This window comes from Capsicum annuum, chromosome 3 (genome assembly GCF_002878395.1).
Source record: "Capsicum annuum cultivar UCD-10X-F1 chromosome 3, UCD10Xv1.1, whole genome shotgun sequence".
Taxonomy (NCBI): Eukaryota; Viridiplantae; Streptophyta; class Magnoliopsida; order Solanales; family Solanaceae; genus Capsicum; species Capsicum annuum.
Window position 1 is genome coordinate 2,763,986 of NC_061113.1, and position 13,796 is coordinate 2,777,781.

Genomic DNA, 13,796 nt, shown 5'->3' on the forward strand with positions numbered 1-13,796 from the left:
ATTCAAAGATTCATTAATTTTAGATTAGAGGGAGTATTAATTAAATCATTTTAACATAAGCATTTTGAGTAAAAGCTAGCAAAGCCAAACCTATCTTTTGAATAACTAATTTAAAGTTTAGTTTGAAATTTGTTACTTTTACGAGTAAATCTTAATTTTAACTTTTATACTGGCCTAATAATTAATGAGTTTATCAGTTTAATAAAACTTTTTTGTTGGATTTTACACTTTTAAACCTATTAACAGGAAAAAACTTATTTTTTAGATGATCAAAGGAATTTGATAATAGCGATATTACATTTAATAATTTTTTTCAAAAAAAAATTATGTAACCATCGTTTATCTACTTTGATTAAAAATGAAAAAGTCGTGTAAATTTTGTCCGTTTCACTGTTGTTTGTAAATAAAAATAAAGAAAAAAAGAATGTCATGTAATTAAAAAATACTAACATTTTACATGCGGATGGTAATGTGGCATAGACATGTAGTTTTTTTTATCTAGGTAGCATGCTTGGTAGAATTTCGTTAAGGAGAGGAGTATTTTTTAGCCAAATATTTAACAGAGGGGTATTTTCGAGCCATTTCAGATAGTTCAGGAGTATTTTTGATCCTTTTTCGAATTCCGTTAGAGGGAGTGATATTTTTGAGCCAAATATTTAACAGAAGGATATTTTTGAACCAAAAAGCTAACGAGGGGTATTTTTAAGCTATTTCAGATAGTTCGGGGGTATTTTTGAGCCTTTTCCAAGAATTTTTTAGTTAATAGTATTAATATATACAAAATAGAAACAATGCAAATGTGTGTTCTTATATAAAAAAGTTTGGTAAGTGGTATTCAAATGCTATTGATGCTTCCTGTTCGAAAGCTTAATATATCCTCATACTATTTTTATTAATTGCCTTTTAGTATTAGTTTTTGAAAAATGACTTACAAAGAATATATAATTAATATTAAAAATAAAATATATTATTTTTAATATATTAAACATACTAGCTAGCTTATAAAAAGAAGGCAAATAACATAAATTTTGATAGTTTGGAGCTCAATTATAGAAAATTTTCACATTTTACATAATTACTGAAGATTCAATTTTTAAAACTGTCGAGATATATAATTAGTTCATGATACATTCAACGAAAATATTTTTTTTTTTATAAAAATATATAATTAGCTCCAGTACCTTTTTCTCAATTTTTGGCTTGTCGAGATACATAATTAGCTCTCAATACATTTATGAAAAAGATAGATAATTAGTTGAAATTTTGTAATTAAGGTTGAAAATTTATGTAAATATACTAAGTTAAGGGATTCTTTGTTAAATAGGCCTTTTAAGTCAATTTTTTAAGTAAATGGACCATAAGTTTTTTTTATTTAGGGAGATGACTCATTTTTGAGACAGATCTATTATCAGTCCGATAGATATATAGATAGATCGATTATCAATCTGATAGATCTAATCTGTATGACAGATATATAGACAGAGCGATTATCAATCTGACAGATCGATTATCGATCCGATCTATATATAGACAAATCGATTATCATTCGACAAATGAGAAAATAGAAATAGGCCATTTTTCTAATTGAAATTTTGCTAATTAAAAACTTGAAGAGACTTAATAGCCAAATTTTCTCCGTATGTTTATGTTATTTTTTTAAAAAAGAAAAGAAAAGAAAAAGAAGTGCTCTTTTTTTGGAAAAATAATATTCCCTCCGTCTCAAATTATGTGTCATTATTTCCTTTTTAGTCTGTCCCAAAATAAATATCGCATTTCCTTATTAGACAATTTTTTAAAAGACACAATTACCGATTTACTCTTATTGGTCCCACTTATAAAAAAGATATTGATATACTTTTTATAAAGGATAATTTGGTTAACTTTACCAAGTCTTTCTTAAACTTTTTCTTAAATTTCGTGTTCGATCAAATGACGACACATAAAATAGGACGGAGAGAGTAATAAATATAATAAGATTCAGTTTCTTACTTAACACCAAATCAAACAATGGACTAAATACAGTAGATGATGATCACAAAAAACATACAAATACCCAAAATCCCAAATCCAAATTCCTTCGCATTAACCCAAAACCCCAAATTCTGAATCTCTTTTTCCCACAAGAATGTCAACAGAAATGGCACAAACAGAGCCAGAAGGCATAGATGGTATTCGTATGACATGGAATTCTTGGCCAAGAAGCAAACTTGAATCATCCAAATGCATTATCCCAATTGCTTCATCAATTCAATTGCTTAGACCTTTTCTTGATTTACCTACTTTACCTTATACACCTTTAAGATGTAAAACTTGTTCATCAATCTTGAACCCTTTTTGTATGGTTGATTTTCAAGCATTAATTTGGATCTGTCCCTTTTGTTTCCAACGTAATCATTTTCCTCAGCAGTATTCAGGGATATCTGAGACTACTGTGCCAGCTGAACTTTACCCACAATTTACTACTGTTCAATATTCACTTCAAAATCCTAATAGTACTAATGCACCTCCCGTGTATTTGTTTGTGTTGGATACTTGTGTTTTGGAGGAGGAATTGGTGTTTGCTAAGTCTGCATTGAAAAGGGTTATTGGGATTTTACCTGATTATGCTATGGTTGGGTTTATATCATATGGGACACAAGTGCAGGTACATGAACTTGGGTTTTCGGATATGTCAAAGGTTTATGTGTTTCAGGGGTCGAAAGGGTTGTCGAAAGATGAAGTTTTGGATCAGTTGGGACTTGGTAGGAAGGGGGTTGGTGGTGTTGGTGGTGTTGGAGGGGCGATTGGTGGAACTCATCATGGTTTGACTAGGTTCTTGTTACCTGCTTCTGAGTGTGAGTATACACTCGATTCGGTGAGTGAACTTTTCGGGTTAAAAATGATCTCTTTTTTGGTTACTTTGAATGGTGAATTAGTGTTGATTTTGTTGTTGTGTGTTGTTTTTTAGTTGCTAGATGAATTTGGTGTGTATTTTGGTTAAAAATGATGTCTTTTTGATTACTTTGAGTGCTGCTGGTGTGGTAATTTAGTGTTGATTTTGTTCTTGTGTGTTGTCTTTTAGTTGCTAGGTGAATTTGGCTGAGTTATTTTGGTTGAAAAATGATATCTTTTTTGATTACTTTGAATGTTGTTGTTGTGGTAAATGCTGTGTTTATTTTATATTTGTGTGTTGTTTTTTAGTTGCTAGGTGAATTTGTGTGAGTTGTTTTGGTTGAAAAATGATGCCTCTTTGATTAATTTGAGTGGTGTTGGTGTGGTAAATTTTAGTGTTGATTTTGTTCTTGTGTTGTTTTTTAACTACTAGATGAATTTGGTGAGTTTTTGGGTTAAAAATGATGTCTTTTTTAGTACTTTGAATGGTGTAGGTGTGGTAGGCCTCGCTACCTCACCTTCGAGGTAGTGGTACGGACTGTGTACACTTTTCCCTCCCCAGATCCGACTTTGTGGGAATATACTGGATATGTTGTTGTTTGGTGTAGGTGTGGTAAATTTAGTGTTCATTTTGTTCTTGTGTGTTGTTTTTTAGTGGCTAGATGAATTCGGTGAATTTTTTGGTTAATAAATGATGTCTTGTTTGATTACTTTTAGTTGTGTAGCTGTGGTAATTTAGTGTTGATTTTGTTCTTGGGTGTTGTTTTCTAGTTTCTAGATGAATTCAGTGAGTTTTTGGTTAAAAATGATGTCTTTTTTGATTACTTTTGAGTGGTGTAACTGTGGTAAATTTCTTTGTTGATTTTGTTGTTGTTGTTGTTTTTTAGTTGCTAGATGAATTGGCTACGGATCAATGGCCTGTGGCACTGGGAAGCAGAGCATCACGTTGCACTGGGGTGGCATTGAGTGTGGCAGCTGGCCTTCTTGGTGCTTGTATGGCTGGTGCTGGTGCTCGCATTGTTGCATTAGTCGGGGGCCCTTGCACTGAAGGACCTGGAGCGGTGAGTTTTGACTTTGTTTCCGCTCTATTTTGTCTTTAGAGATCTACAAACTTCCAATATCCTAACAAGTCACGGAGCACATTTTTGCGCGTTTGAGTGATTGCATATTGACTGGTGAGTACGTTTTCATTTGTCATGATTGTGCACTATCTTAATTCTTCTGAAAAAGGAGGGATCTTTAATATCCTTGTGTTGCAAGTGCCCTTCAAGGAAATCACTTCTAGCTATCATAACGGCACCATTGCAACCAATCAGTCTCCTTTCTTCCACACACTCTTTAATGTTGACCTCCCTGCTTATCCATGGAGGAGACTATTTAGCTTATTGTAGTGGGGCCCTTCCCCGGACACCGCGCAAAGCGGTAGCTTTAGTGCACCGGGCTGCCCTTTATTTCTTTTTGTGGTAAACCTCCTTAGCAGATGAGTCTACTACTGCTTCTGATGCTGTTTGCTAATTGAATGGTATCTTTCGATAACTGAAATTCGGGTTAATTGTGTATAGGATTCCAACTTTCGGCCAACCAAATCACGCAGACAATATCTTCACTAAAGTTTTATTTATGCCTTCCTCAAGAATAACTTGATATATAGGATGTATTGGTGAGTTTAGAAGATGAGAAGCATAAGGTACTTCAACAACAAGAACTTGATATGCTTATGTATCTTGCTTTAAGCATTTTGTTCTCCAGTATGGTTTCTACCTATCCTTCTTTTGTCCTCTTAAGGCCCCTGAATCACCCTATATGTTGAGGCCAGATTTCCGGCTAGGAAATTTAATAAGTTAGCAAGTCAAGATGCTTTAAGAGACTCCCCTTTGCATGATATCTAAACAATCAATTGGACTTGGCCTCATTCTGAAGAAAGTTTTCCTAACAATGCTTCTTTAAACAATTTTCTTTTCCTTATTTGTATGTTTTTGTAGATCGTGTCAAAGGATTTATCGGAACCTGTTCGTTCTCATAAAGATCTACACAAGGATGCTGCTCCCTTTTTCAAGAAGGCTGTTCATTTTTATGAGGAACTCGCAAAGCAACTCGTCAGTCAGGGTCACATCTTAGATGTTTTTGCTTCAGCGCTTGACCAGGTTTGACTCGTTCAACAACTTGTCTCCATGAACTTTGTGTTGTTTGTCTTATAAGCTTTTGGAGCAAGATACTGGTGTTCACTCGTCCTTGTTTAAAAAGAAAACTGGTGTTCTCTTATCAAATGAAGTATTTTATCTAGGTGTAACTATTTTTTGTTAATGATGGAAAAAATATATAAACATGTAAGCATTTTTTTCTTGGTGTGGGTATATTTTGATTTTCAGTATTATTAACCTCATCAATTGTATGTGTAAACTTTACTCTATCCCTTATCTGAGAGGTTTGTTGACTTATTGATGAGTCTGATCGATTTATAAGAGATGTTATTTCTTGACTAATATTGGCCTTTCAGGTTGGAGTTGCAGAGATGAAAGTAGCTATTGAAAAGACTGGAGGACTAGTCGTGCTTGCTGAAAGCTTTGGACATTCTGTTTTCAAAGATTCCTTCAAGCGTGTATTTGAAGATGGCGAACAGTCTCTTGGGCTTTGCTGCAAGTGAGTTTTTTGATATACCATTCCTTTTCTTTCATGCTAAACGATTGTGATTTATCTAAGTATGTTCATGGTGAGAAATTTCCTTCTAGCTGGGGCACTGAGCTGTTAAGTGAACCAAACACTATTAAAGAGCTTGAGAAAACATCTTTGTCAATTGCATAGATGTCAAAAACTTAGCATTATCACAAATTCTTGAAATAAATAATACAGAAAGATATATTTCGAGAATAACTATTGATGTAGAAATCCAGCACAGGTTCATGTAGAACAGTTTAGGATGTTTCCAGTTACCAATAAAAAGAATTTCAAATAAATGGGGAAATAACTCACAAGGAGTAATTTCTACTCATCTTTGACTTTCATGAATTTTAGAAGTTTCTTGTTCATGCTTTTACCATCCAACCACACACTTTACTTTCTAGAATTTTAGGATGTTACTCTTTGATTAGTATGAAAATATTCCTTTTTTTCTCCCTTTTTGATCTTTTTTCGGGGGGACATAAGTAATGGAAGAATTAATTGTAGAAGATCCTCTTGGTTGAAGTTTACTGTGTCAATGGGAGGCTAAGCGATAATTTTCAGAATCAGATATTTTGGTTGTTAGATAACATATCAGTTTAGTTCTAAGAACATTAGAAAACACTGACGAGTGAAAAGGTATTCGTAGAGGATAGGGAGGGAGAGGGAAGGCTTCCATTAAGCTAGGGATGTCCATATTTGGACTGTTTGAGAGGTAAAAGTTTTATGTTATCTTACTTGTACTCTGTAGAGTGAGTATTTCTTAAAATAATACATCTCTCTTCTGCTTGGATGTGTTTTCTTTTTCCTTCACCAATTTGATCATGAGTCCGATGGATTAATTTTGTTCCAGTGCTACATTAGAGATCAACTGCTCCAAGGATATTAAAATTCAAGGGATCATTGGTCCTTGCACATCTCTAGAGAAGGTTGGTGTACTTTAGTTTTTCATATTCTCAGTAGTAATACGTGGGCCTAATTTTAGATGGCTAACCTGAAAGAATTGACCCGGTAAACCAAGATTTATACTCAAAGGTGACGGTTTCCGAAATCATTTGATACTGATCATGTAGCCTTATGCAGAAAGGGCCTGCTGTCTCCAGCACAGTTACTGGTGAGGGGAATACTACAGCTTGGAAGCTCTGTGGTGTCGACAAAAACACTTGCTTGACTGTTTTCTTTGACGTTTCATCTAGTGAGAAGTCAGATCCTTCAGGCAATATAAATCCGCAATTGTACATACAGTTTCTTACTAGGTGCTTGGAGAACTTCAGCTCTACTTTTTTATTGTTAAAATTTCTTGTGAAAGCAGTTAGTGTAGCCTGTGGTTTACTTAACTTTTGATGGATAGATTTGTACTGTGGGGGTATATATACTAGAAAAAAATGATGTTATCGTGTAACCATAATTTGTTGGTTTTGATTGTGTAGTTATCAGAGCCCTGATGGGCAAACAAAGCTACGAGTTACAACCGTTACTAGGAGATGGCTTGATGCTTCTGTTGGCATGGAGGTCTGTAATGACGAGTATTGATTTTCTATTGTCATTTGTAATATGATGAGGTCTATTCTATTCTTTTTAGTACTTCACGCATATCTTTTCCCAAGCATAATGATTTTTTTTTTTTTTTGACTTGCACCGGGTGTTCGAGACTCTTCGAGTCCCGACTAATCCCGGGGGTGTACAGGCCCTCGGCAAGGAGTTTCCCGCATCCCAAGCATAATGATATTACTTTTATTTATTTCTAATTTGTCCTTTATCTTAAATTTATCTTCTGATTAGTACTTCATGAGACGGTGATATTTTCCATTGGAAATACATTGTTGAACTGAAGAGCTGGGGAATTTTAGTAGCTCAGTTGGTTGTCAACCAATTGAACTTTCACCTTGTTGGTGAGGGTTTGATTCCCCACCTTGTGGTCCCCTGCCCCATTTCCCCTTCCCCTACCCCCATTTTAAAAAAAAAAGAAACTGAAGAGCCATATTATTTGAGTAGTACCTCTCCCTTTTCCCGTATTATATAACTGAATTTCCATTTTGAGATAACTAGAGATGTTTTATACACTTCAAACATCCAAGGACCCAAGCCATTTTAAAACTATTGTGAAGCTTGTTTCGATGTTTGTCCAGTTGTCCTCGTTATAATTTCAGACTCCATCAATTGATGATAAGCTTTTCCATGTTGTTATGCTGTATATTTTTGTTTATTTCTTTCTCTGGAAACCTATTCACATGAAAATTCTTGCTGGAAGGGCTTTCATGAACTTTGTAGGGTGCATACTAGTGTTAATTTTGATGGTGCAATAAATCTATGTTTGTAGGACTTAGTCCAAGGGTTTGATCAGGAAACAGCTGCCGTAGTAATGGCTAGATTGGTTTCTTATAAAATGGAGCAAGAGGTATCATCTTCGAGTAATAATTAGTTCTGCACAATATTATTTGTTTTATTTACTTAATTATATGTGGATGCCTAGTCATCTTTGTCTTTGTTGGCCTTTTCAGTTTGGAAATAGTACAATATCATTTTTCTGGACAAAAAAATACATTTATACTACATGATGTCACGATCTTTACAAAAATATTATTTGAGCACATGCCGCTGAGGCGCTGAGAACCATAGTCAGCTCTCTAAAAATGTCTATATATCCATTTTATACCAAAGATTCAAAAGAAAAAAAAATTGGATCTCAACAACAAACTCTCTATACTCTCAAATGTTCTCCTATGTTTCCCTTCAAGATTCACAAAAGGTACAAATGGTAACAACATCATCAGTCGACCTAAGTAATAAAGCAGCATGATGAGCTTAAATCTGTGTGTCAAATAGTGGAAGAATTTATTCCTAAATCCGTTACGATGTTAAGCGATTCAAGTTAGATAGTATGCTTCTATAATTTTTCTGGACTGACCGTACTCAACTCGTTCTCTTCCCTTGTTGGTTGCATGAAGCATCTCGTTGAATCTGTCTACCTGAAGCTGATACTTTCTTTCATTTCTTGTTTCTCTGTATATTTAATTGATAAATTTTGAATAATAGATTTCACTTTCCAGGAAGATTTTGATCCCACAAGGTGGCTAGATCGGAATCTGATTCGCCTGTGTGCCAAGTTTGGTGATTATAGGAAGGATGATCCCACCTCCTTCACTTTGAATCCTAGTTTTTCACTACTCCCTCAGTTCATGTATCATTTGCGGCGATCACAATTTTTGCAAGTAATATAACTCAGCCTCTCTTTCTTGTTCCATTCAACTTTTTGAATGTGTATCATGGATGCATGGCCTATTGTCTCTCATTAATGTGTGGGCATCACAGGTTTTCAATAATAGTCCCGATGAGACAGCATATTTCCGGATGCTGCTCTACCGAGAGAGTATAAGCAATGCTGTTGTCATGATTCAACCTACACTAACGGCATTTTCATTCAATTCACTGCCTTCTCCGGCTTTACTGGATGTGGCATCCATTGCTGCTGATCGCATTCTTTTGTTGGATTCGTACTTCAGCGTTGTCATATTCCATGGAATGACAATAGCTCAGTGGAGAAACTTGGGATACCAGAACCAGCCAGAACATCAGGTACAATTCATTGCTTTGTCGTTTTCTTCAAAATAATGAGATCCATTATGCTACATTATAACTATTTGTTTTCTTCATTCCCCAATCTTGTGGAATATGTTACGGCTACGTTGGAATTCTTTCCACCATCATTTGTGCTTGTAAAACAAATTGATATCTATTTTCCTTGTTCTTTCAGGCATTTGCACAGCTATTGCAAGTTCCTCATGATGAGGCTCAAGCACTTATCCAGGAGAGGTTTCCTTTTCCTAGACTTGTAGTGTGTGATCAGCATGGTTCCCAGGTAAGCATCGTATTGTGATTGTAAGGTTTTGTTGCGTTGTGCCAAAACCCTGTTGTGGAGTATAATGGATCTCAAGTTCGTCGAAATCCAAGATGGAAGGACAACTAGTATTCAAATGAGATTCGAGGATCACTAAGTTCCATAAAGAGCGGCAGTAGTGAAAGCTTAGTGGTAGCTTATGTCGGAGAAAGCTATATCCTACTCCTATTGCTCTTCCAAAGTGGTTTTTGCTCTAGATTTTTCTTTTTGTATGATACGCCTTCTCTTGGGGAAGAAAATCGAACATGCTTTCAGAGTGTGGGAGGGGAGCCTTCACATTACGGGTAACGTTGTTGCCATGTGACCTCCGAGCCGTGGAACAGCCTCTTGCAGAAATGCAGGGTAAGGCTGCGTACAATGAACTCTTATGCTTTGGCCCTTCATTGGACCATACATAGCAAGAGCTAAGTGCACCGGGCTTCCCTCCCCTTTCAAAGTTGCACTCGACATAATTTTCTGGTTGTTTGTGCCTAATTTGCTCTTATATGTAAGGTAAATGTTCTTGTTACAAAGAAATATGGAAGATAAATGTTCTAATATTTTCTCACATTCTTACCAGGCAAGATTTCTTCTGGCAAAGTTGAACCCCTCAGCCACATACAATAACCCAAACGATATGGCAGCAGGTTCAGACGTGATATTCACTGATGATGTAAGTCTCCAAATTTTCTTCGAGCATCTTCAGCGACTGGCTGTGCAATCTTCTTGAGAAAAGAAAGAAAAAAACGGTTCTGCAGTTAGGATTGATCCCAGCAAGAGCACATCGTCTCTGTTGTCTACCTGTCGTCCTCAACTTCAAAGACAATTTCTTTTCTATTATCCGTAGAGATTAGACCTCGGAACTAGACCTCGGAACTGATATCATTCGGGACAATTTAGGATTACATTTGACATCATTTTGGATATAGGGAGGAGAATTTTGCACCTTTTCCAAACAATAAAATGTTCGAAAGTTATTTAGCATATCCGCTTTCAGGATAGAGTTGTTTTGTACTAAATTCCTAGTTGATTGTAGTAAAGATTATAGGTCTCATATATAATTTGAAGTATCAATATACAATTATATCTACTGTTTTGTTACTATCTGCTTTGGACGATTTTTCCTTGAGCCGAGAGTCTACAGGAATCAATCTCTCTACCTTCGTGTTAGAGGTAAGATCTGCATATACTCTATCCTCTTCAGATGCACTATGTGGTTATAAATCTAGATTATTTGCTTCTCTTATTCTAAATTGGATCTTCTTGCTAATTTCTCTCTAGAAGACAGACCCCCTTCCAGAGGCGCCATGGCCACCTCCCCTGACACAGTACCTCCACCCCTACCTCCAATGCAGCCGGAGCCACCGGACGCCTTGGACACCGCAGATGCAAGCCAAGAAGAAAACAACCCCCCGAAACAGTTGGGAAACTCTTTCAAATCTGCCCTCCTGAATAAGGAGAATTCTTGGAACGGTCAGTATTTGAATTTCGACAATGGAAAATCGCCATGGATACCAACAGAGCCAGGTGATATGATAATTCTAAGCGACGCAGACAAAGCGTATCTATGCTCCTTGGAGGTTTTCAGTGATCGTCAAGCTATTAAAAAAAAACTAGCCTACAATTACTTGAAAACCAAGCTAATCAAACTGTGGAAACCAATAGAACCTCTAACATTGGTGGACTTAGGGAATGACTTCTACACCGCAAAGTTCACCAACCCAGAAAATATGCAAAAAGCTCTCCAAGGAGGACCATGGTTTGTTACATGGTCCTTCCTCTCATTAAGACGGCGGGAGCCGAATTTTGCCCCTGAAGAAGCGACCCAGACACACAACAATATGGATCAGGTTATCCCATCTCCCGATTGAATTCTATGATAAAAATATCTTAGAAAGAACTGAGAACAAATTGGGCACCTTGCTGAATTTTGACACCTGCACATCAACAGCACTACGAGGAAGGTACGTAAGAATTTGCATTCAAGTCCCCCTGGATAACCCGATGAAGACCTTCGTGAACATTGGTACCCATAGACAACAAGTAGTCTACGAAGGGGATGGGGTATTGTGTACAAAGTGCGGAAAGTCAGGGTATACCCACAAAACTTTCTCTACACTTACCCCTAAAGCTATTGAGGAGCAGGATACAACAAAATTGTCTAGAAATAGCCCTCCGACCTCATCAGCCGAATGGAAAACAGTCATATTCACCAAAAGAAGATCTAGCCTAAAAACTCAACGCCCCTTCAAAGAAGGTAAGAAAATTTTGAAGGGTAGCAGATACCAGGTAAAGATCTATGATGCTGCAACCGGTAAGTTTCTTAATCCCAATTTCTTCACACCTATTGCAGACAATTCAGATATAGATGTACAAGGTAAAAATGAAGCCATGTTGGAGAAAGTCTCCTTGGCCACGGAGAAATCCCTTAATAATCAGTACAAGAAAAAAGGAAAAAGAAAAGCCCTAGTGGGGCAGCCGGGACCACCTCTCCAAAGAGGTGCTGAGCTTTCTGATTTGCCAATAGTCAACTCTGGCATTGGCCTCACAAGGGAATTAACTCCCAACCAACACACCCTCATTAACCAAGACAATCTATCTTTAATTTCTGATATCCCCAAGGGGGCCGTCACCTTACCCCCTTCGGGGGAACCCCCATTACCTCCTCTGTCTCTGCGTATTCCTAGAGGAGTAACTTCATTGCCATTAGGAATAATCATCACCCTAGGGCGTTTGACATGACCAAGGTAGTCATGTCAAATAATCCCACTTCTAGCACTACCACCCTTTTGAATCCCTATAACCCCACTCGAGAACCTACTCATTCTCTCCCCCTGCAATAATGTCTTCCATACCTCCCAACAATCCCAACACCTCCAGCAACCTCCCTTTCTAAAGGAGTCACTTTTCTTTAATACAGCACCACCTCCACCGAACAGATCACCAACTTCTTGGGCGGAGCTAGCTCTGGCGGACAAAACTATCACACATTGCGTCACAATAGGGCACACCAACCCATAGTCCTACTCATCCAATGCCCAGCTGGGATGGTACAAATTATGAAAGAGGGGGTGGACCACATAGTATTGGGGCTGGGCTACAAAGTTTGGTGCCAAAAGGTACTACAAGCTCAGATGATAGGGACATTGAACATAATGAACTCCAACAAACATAACTCGCTTATGAGTCATATGTTCAAAAGTCTACCCTTCTACCCGACAACCCCTTGCCTCTCGGAGACGGACACTCTGAACTTCATTCCTTGGAACCCACTGGAGGAAAACAATGTGGTAACAAGTCCACAACTACCTCAAAGGGGCGCAGAACAAAAAGGAGTGACCACCGCAGTGTTAGAGCAACTAGAACAGGCCAATGCAGAGATAGAGCAGTTCCTAGCAGACTTTAGGGACCCAGAAATAGAAAACTTCTTTCTAGACAGGCTTCTTCAAAAAGAGTTCAAAGAGCCCTTAATCTTAATTATTACTATACTCTGTCCCCCAACAATGAATATCCTCAGCCTAACCTTGAGAAAAATAATAGAATAGATCCCTCCGACAGTTGCACCAATCCCTCAGATGAACCTGAGGAAGAGCTCTCACAAGGACAAAGGAAAACAACCCATAACCTCCCCCCACCAACACCATTTGGGCCCATGTAGTTCATCATCTGGAATATGAAGGGGGCCAACAGTGCCAACTTCAAGCGCCAATGCAACAACCTCATAAAGTCCCACAACCCAGCTATGATTGCCTTGCTGGAAACCAAGATGGTAGATCAGAATAACATTAATGAAATACCTTCGCGTGATGCTTACCTAGAGTCTAGTGCTGTTGAGAGGAAAGAGGTATTGTGGTTATGTGGAAGGAAGACCTCATTCATCTCCAACACTGCTCCACATCTTTCCAGGATATCCATGCTACTGTGAAGGTAAACAATAGCCCTGACATTTTCCTTTTCTCTGCTATTTATGCCAGCACTGATCTCAATTCGAGATTAATGCTATGAGATGAGTTACGCAACATTACTAACTCACTTACTGGGGATTGTCTTATGGGGGAGATTTCAACGAAATTCTGACAACCAATGAAAAACTTGGGGGTGCTCCCATTAGTAATAATAGAGCCAACCACTTTTGGAATTGTTTAAACTACTGCAATATGGTGGACCTTGGTTATAGGGGATGCAAATACATATGGACCAATAAAAGGTATAGGAACCAGAGGTGCCTTATCCAGGAAAGGCTGGACAAATGCCTTGCCAATACCTCCTGGATAAACCACTTCCCTGATGCACTCATTACCCACTTACCTAGAACCAAGTCAGACCACTGTCCTACCATTTTGTCCTTCACAAAAAAAATTGCTAGGCAAAGGGATAAACCCTTTAGGTT

General features: G+C 37.4%; 1 protein-coding gene across 1 annotated transcript; it reads left to right on the forward strand.

Annotated features, from left to right (window-relative positions):
* Nucleotides 1-1,996: 1,996 nt before the first annotated feature.
* LOC107864375 (protein transport protein SEC23) lies at nt 1,997-10,507 on the forward strand. Its single transcript, XM_016710732.2, has 12 exons — nt 1,997-2,854; nt 3,759-3,932; nt 4,854-5,015; nt 5,369-5,511; nt 6,383-6,458; nt 6,613-6,785; nt 6,960-7,041; nt 7,850-7,927; nt 8,580-8,741; nt 8,842-9,105; nt 9,284-9,388; nt 9,987-10,507. Exons 1-12 carry the CDS (start codon nt 2,126-2,128, stop codon nt 10,134-10,136), a joined length of 2,298 nt encoding a protein of 765 aa, XP_016566218.2. The 5' UTR covers nt 1,997-2,125; the 3' UTR covers nt 10,137-10,507.
* The last annotated feature ends 3,289 nt before the right edge of the window (nt 10,508-13,796 follow it).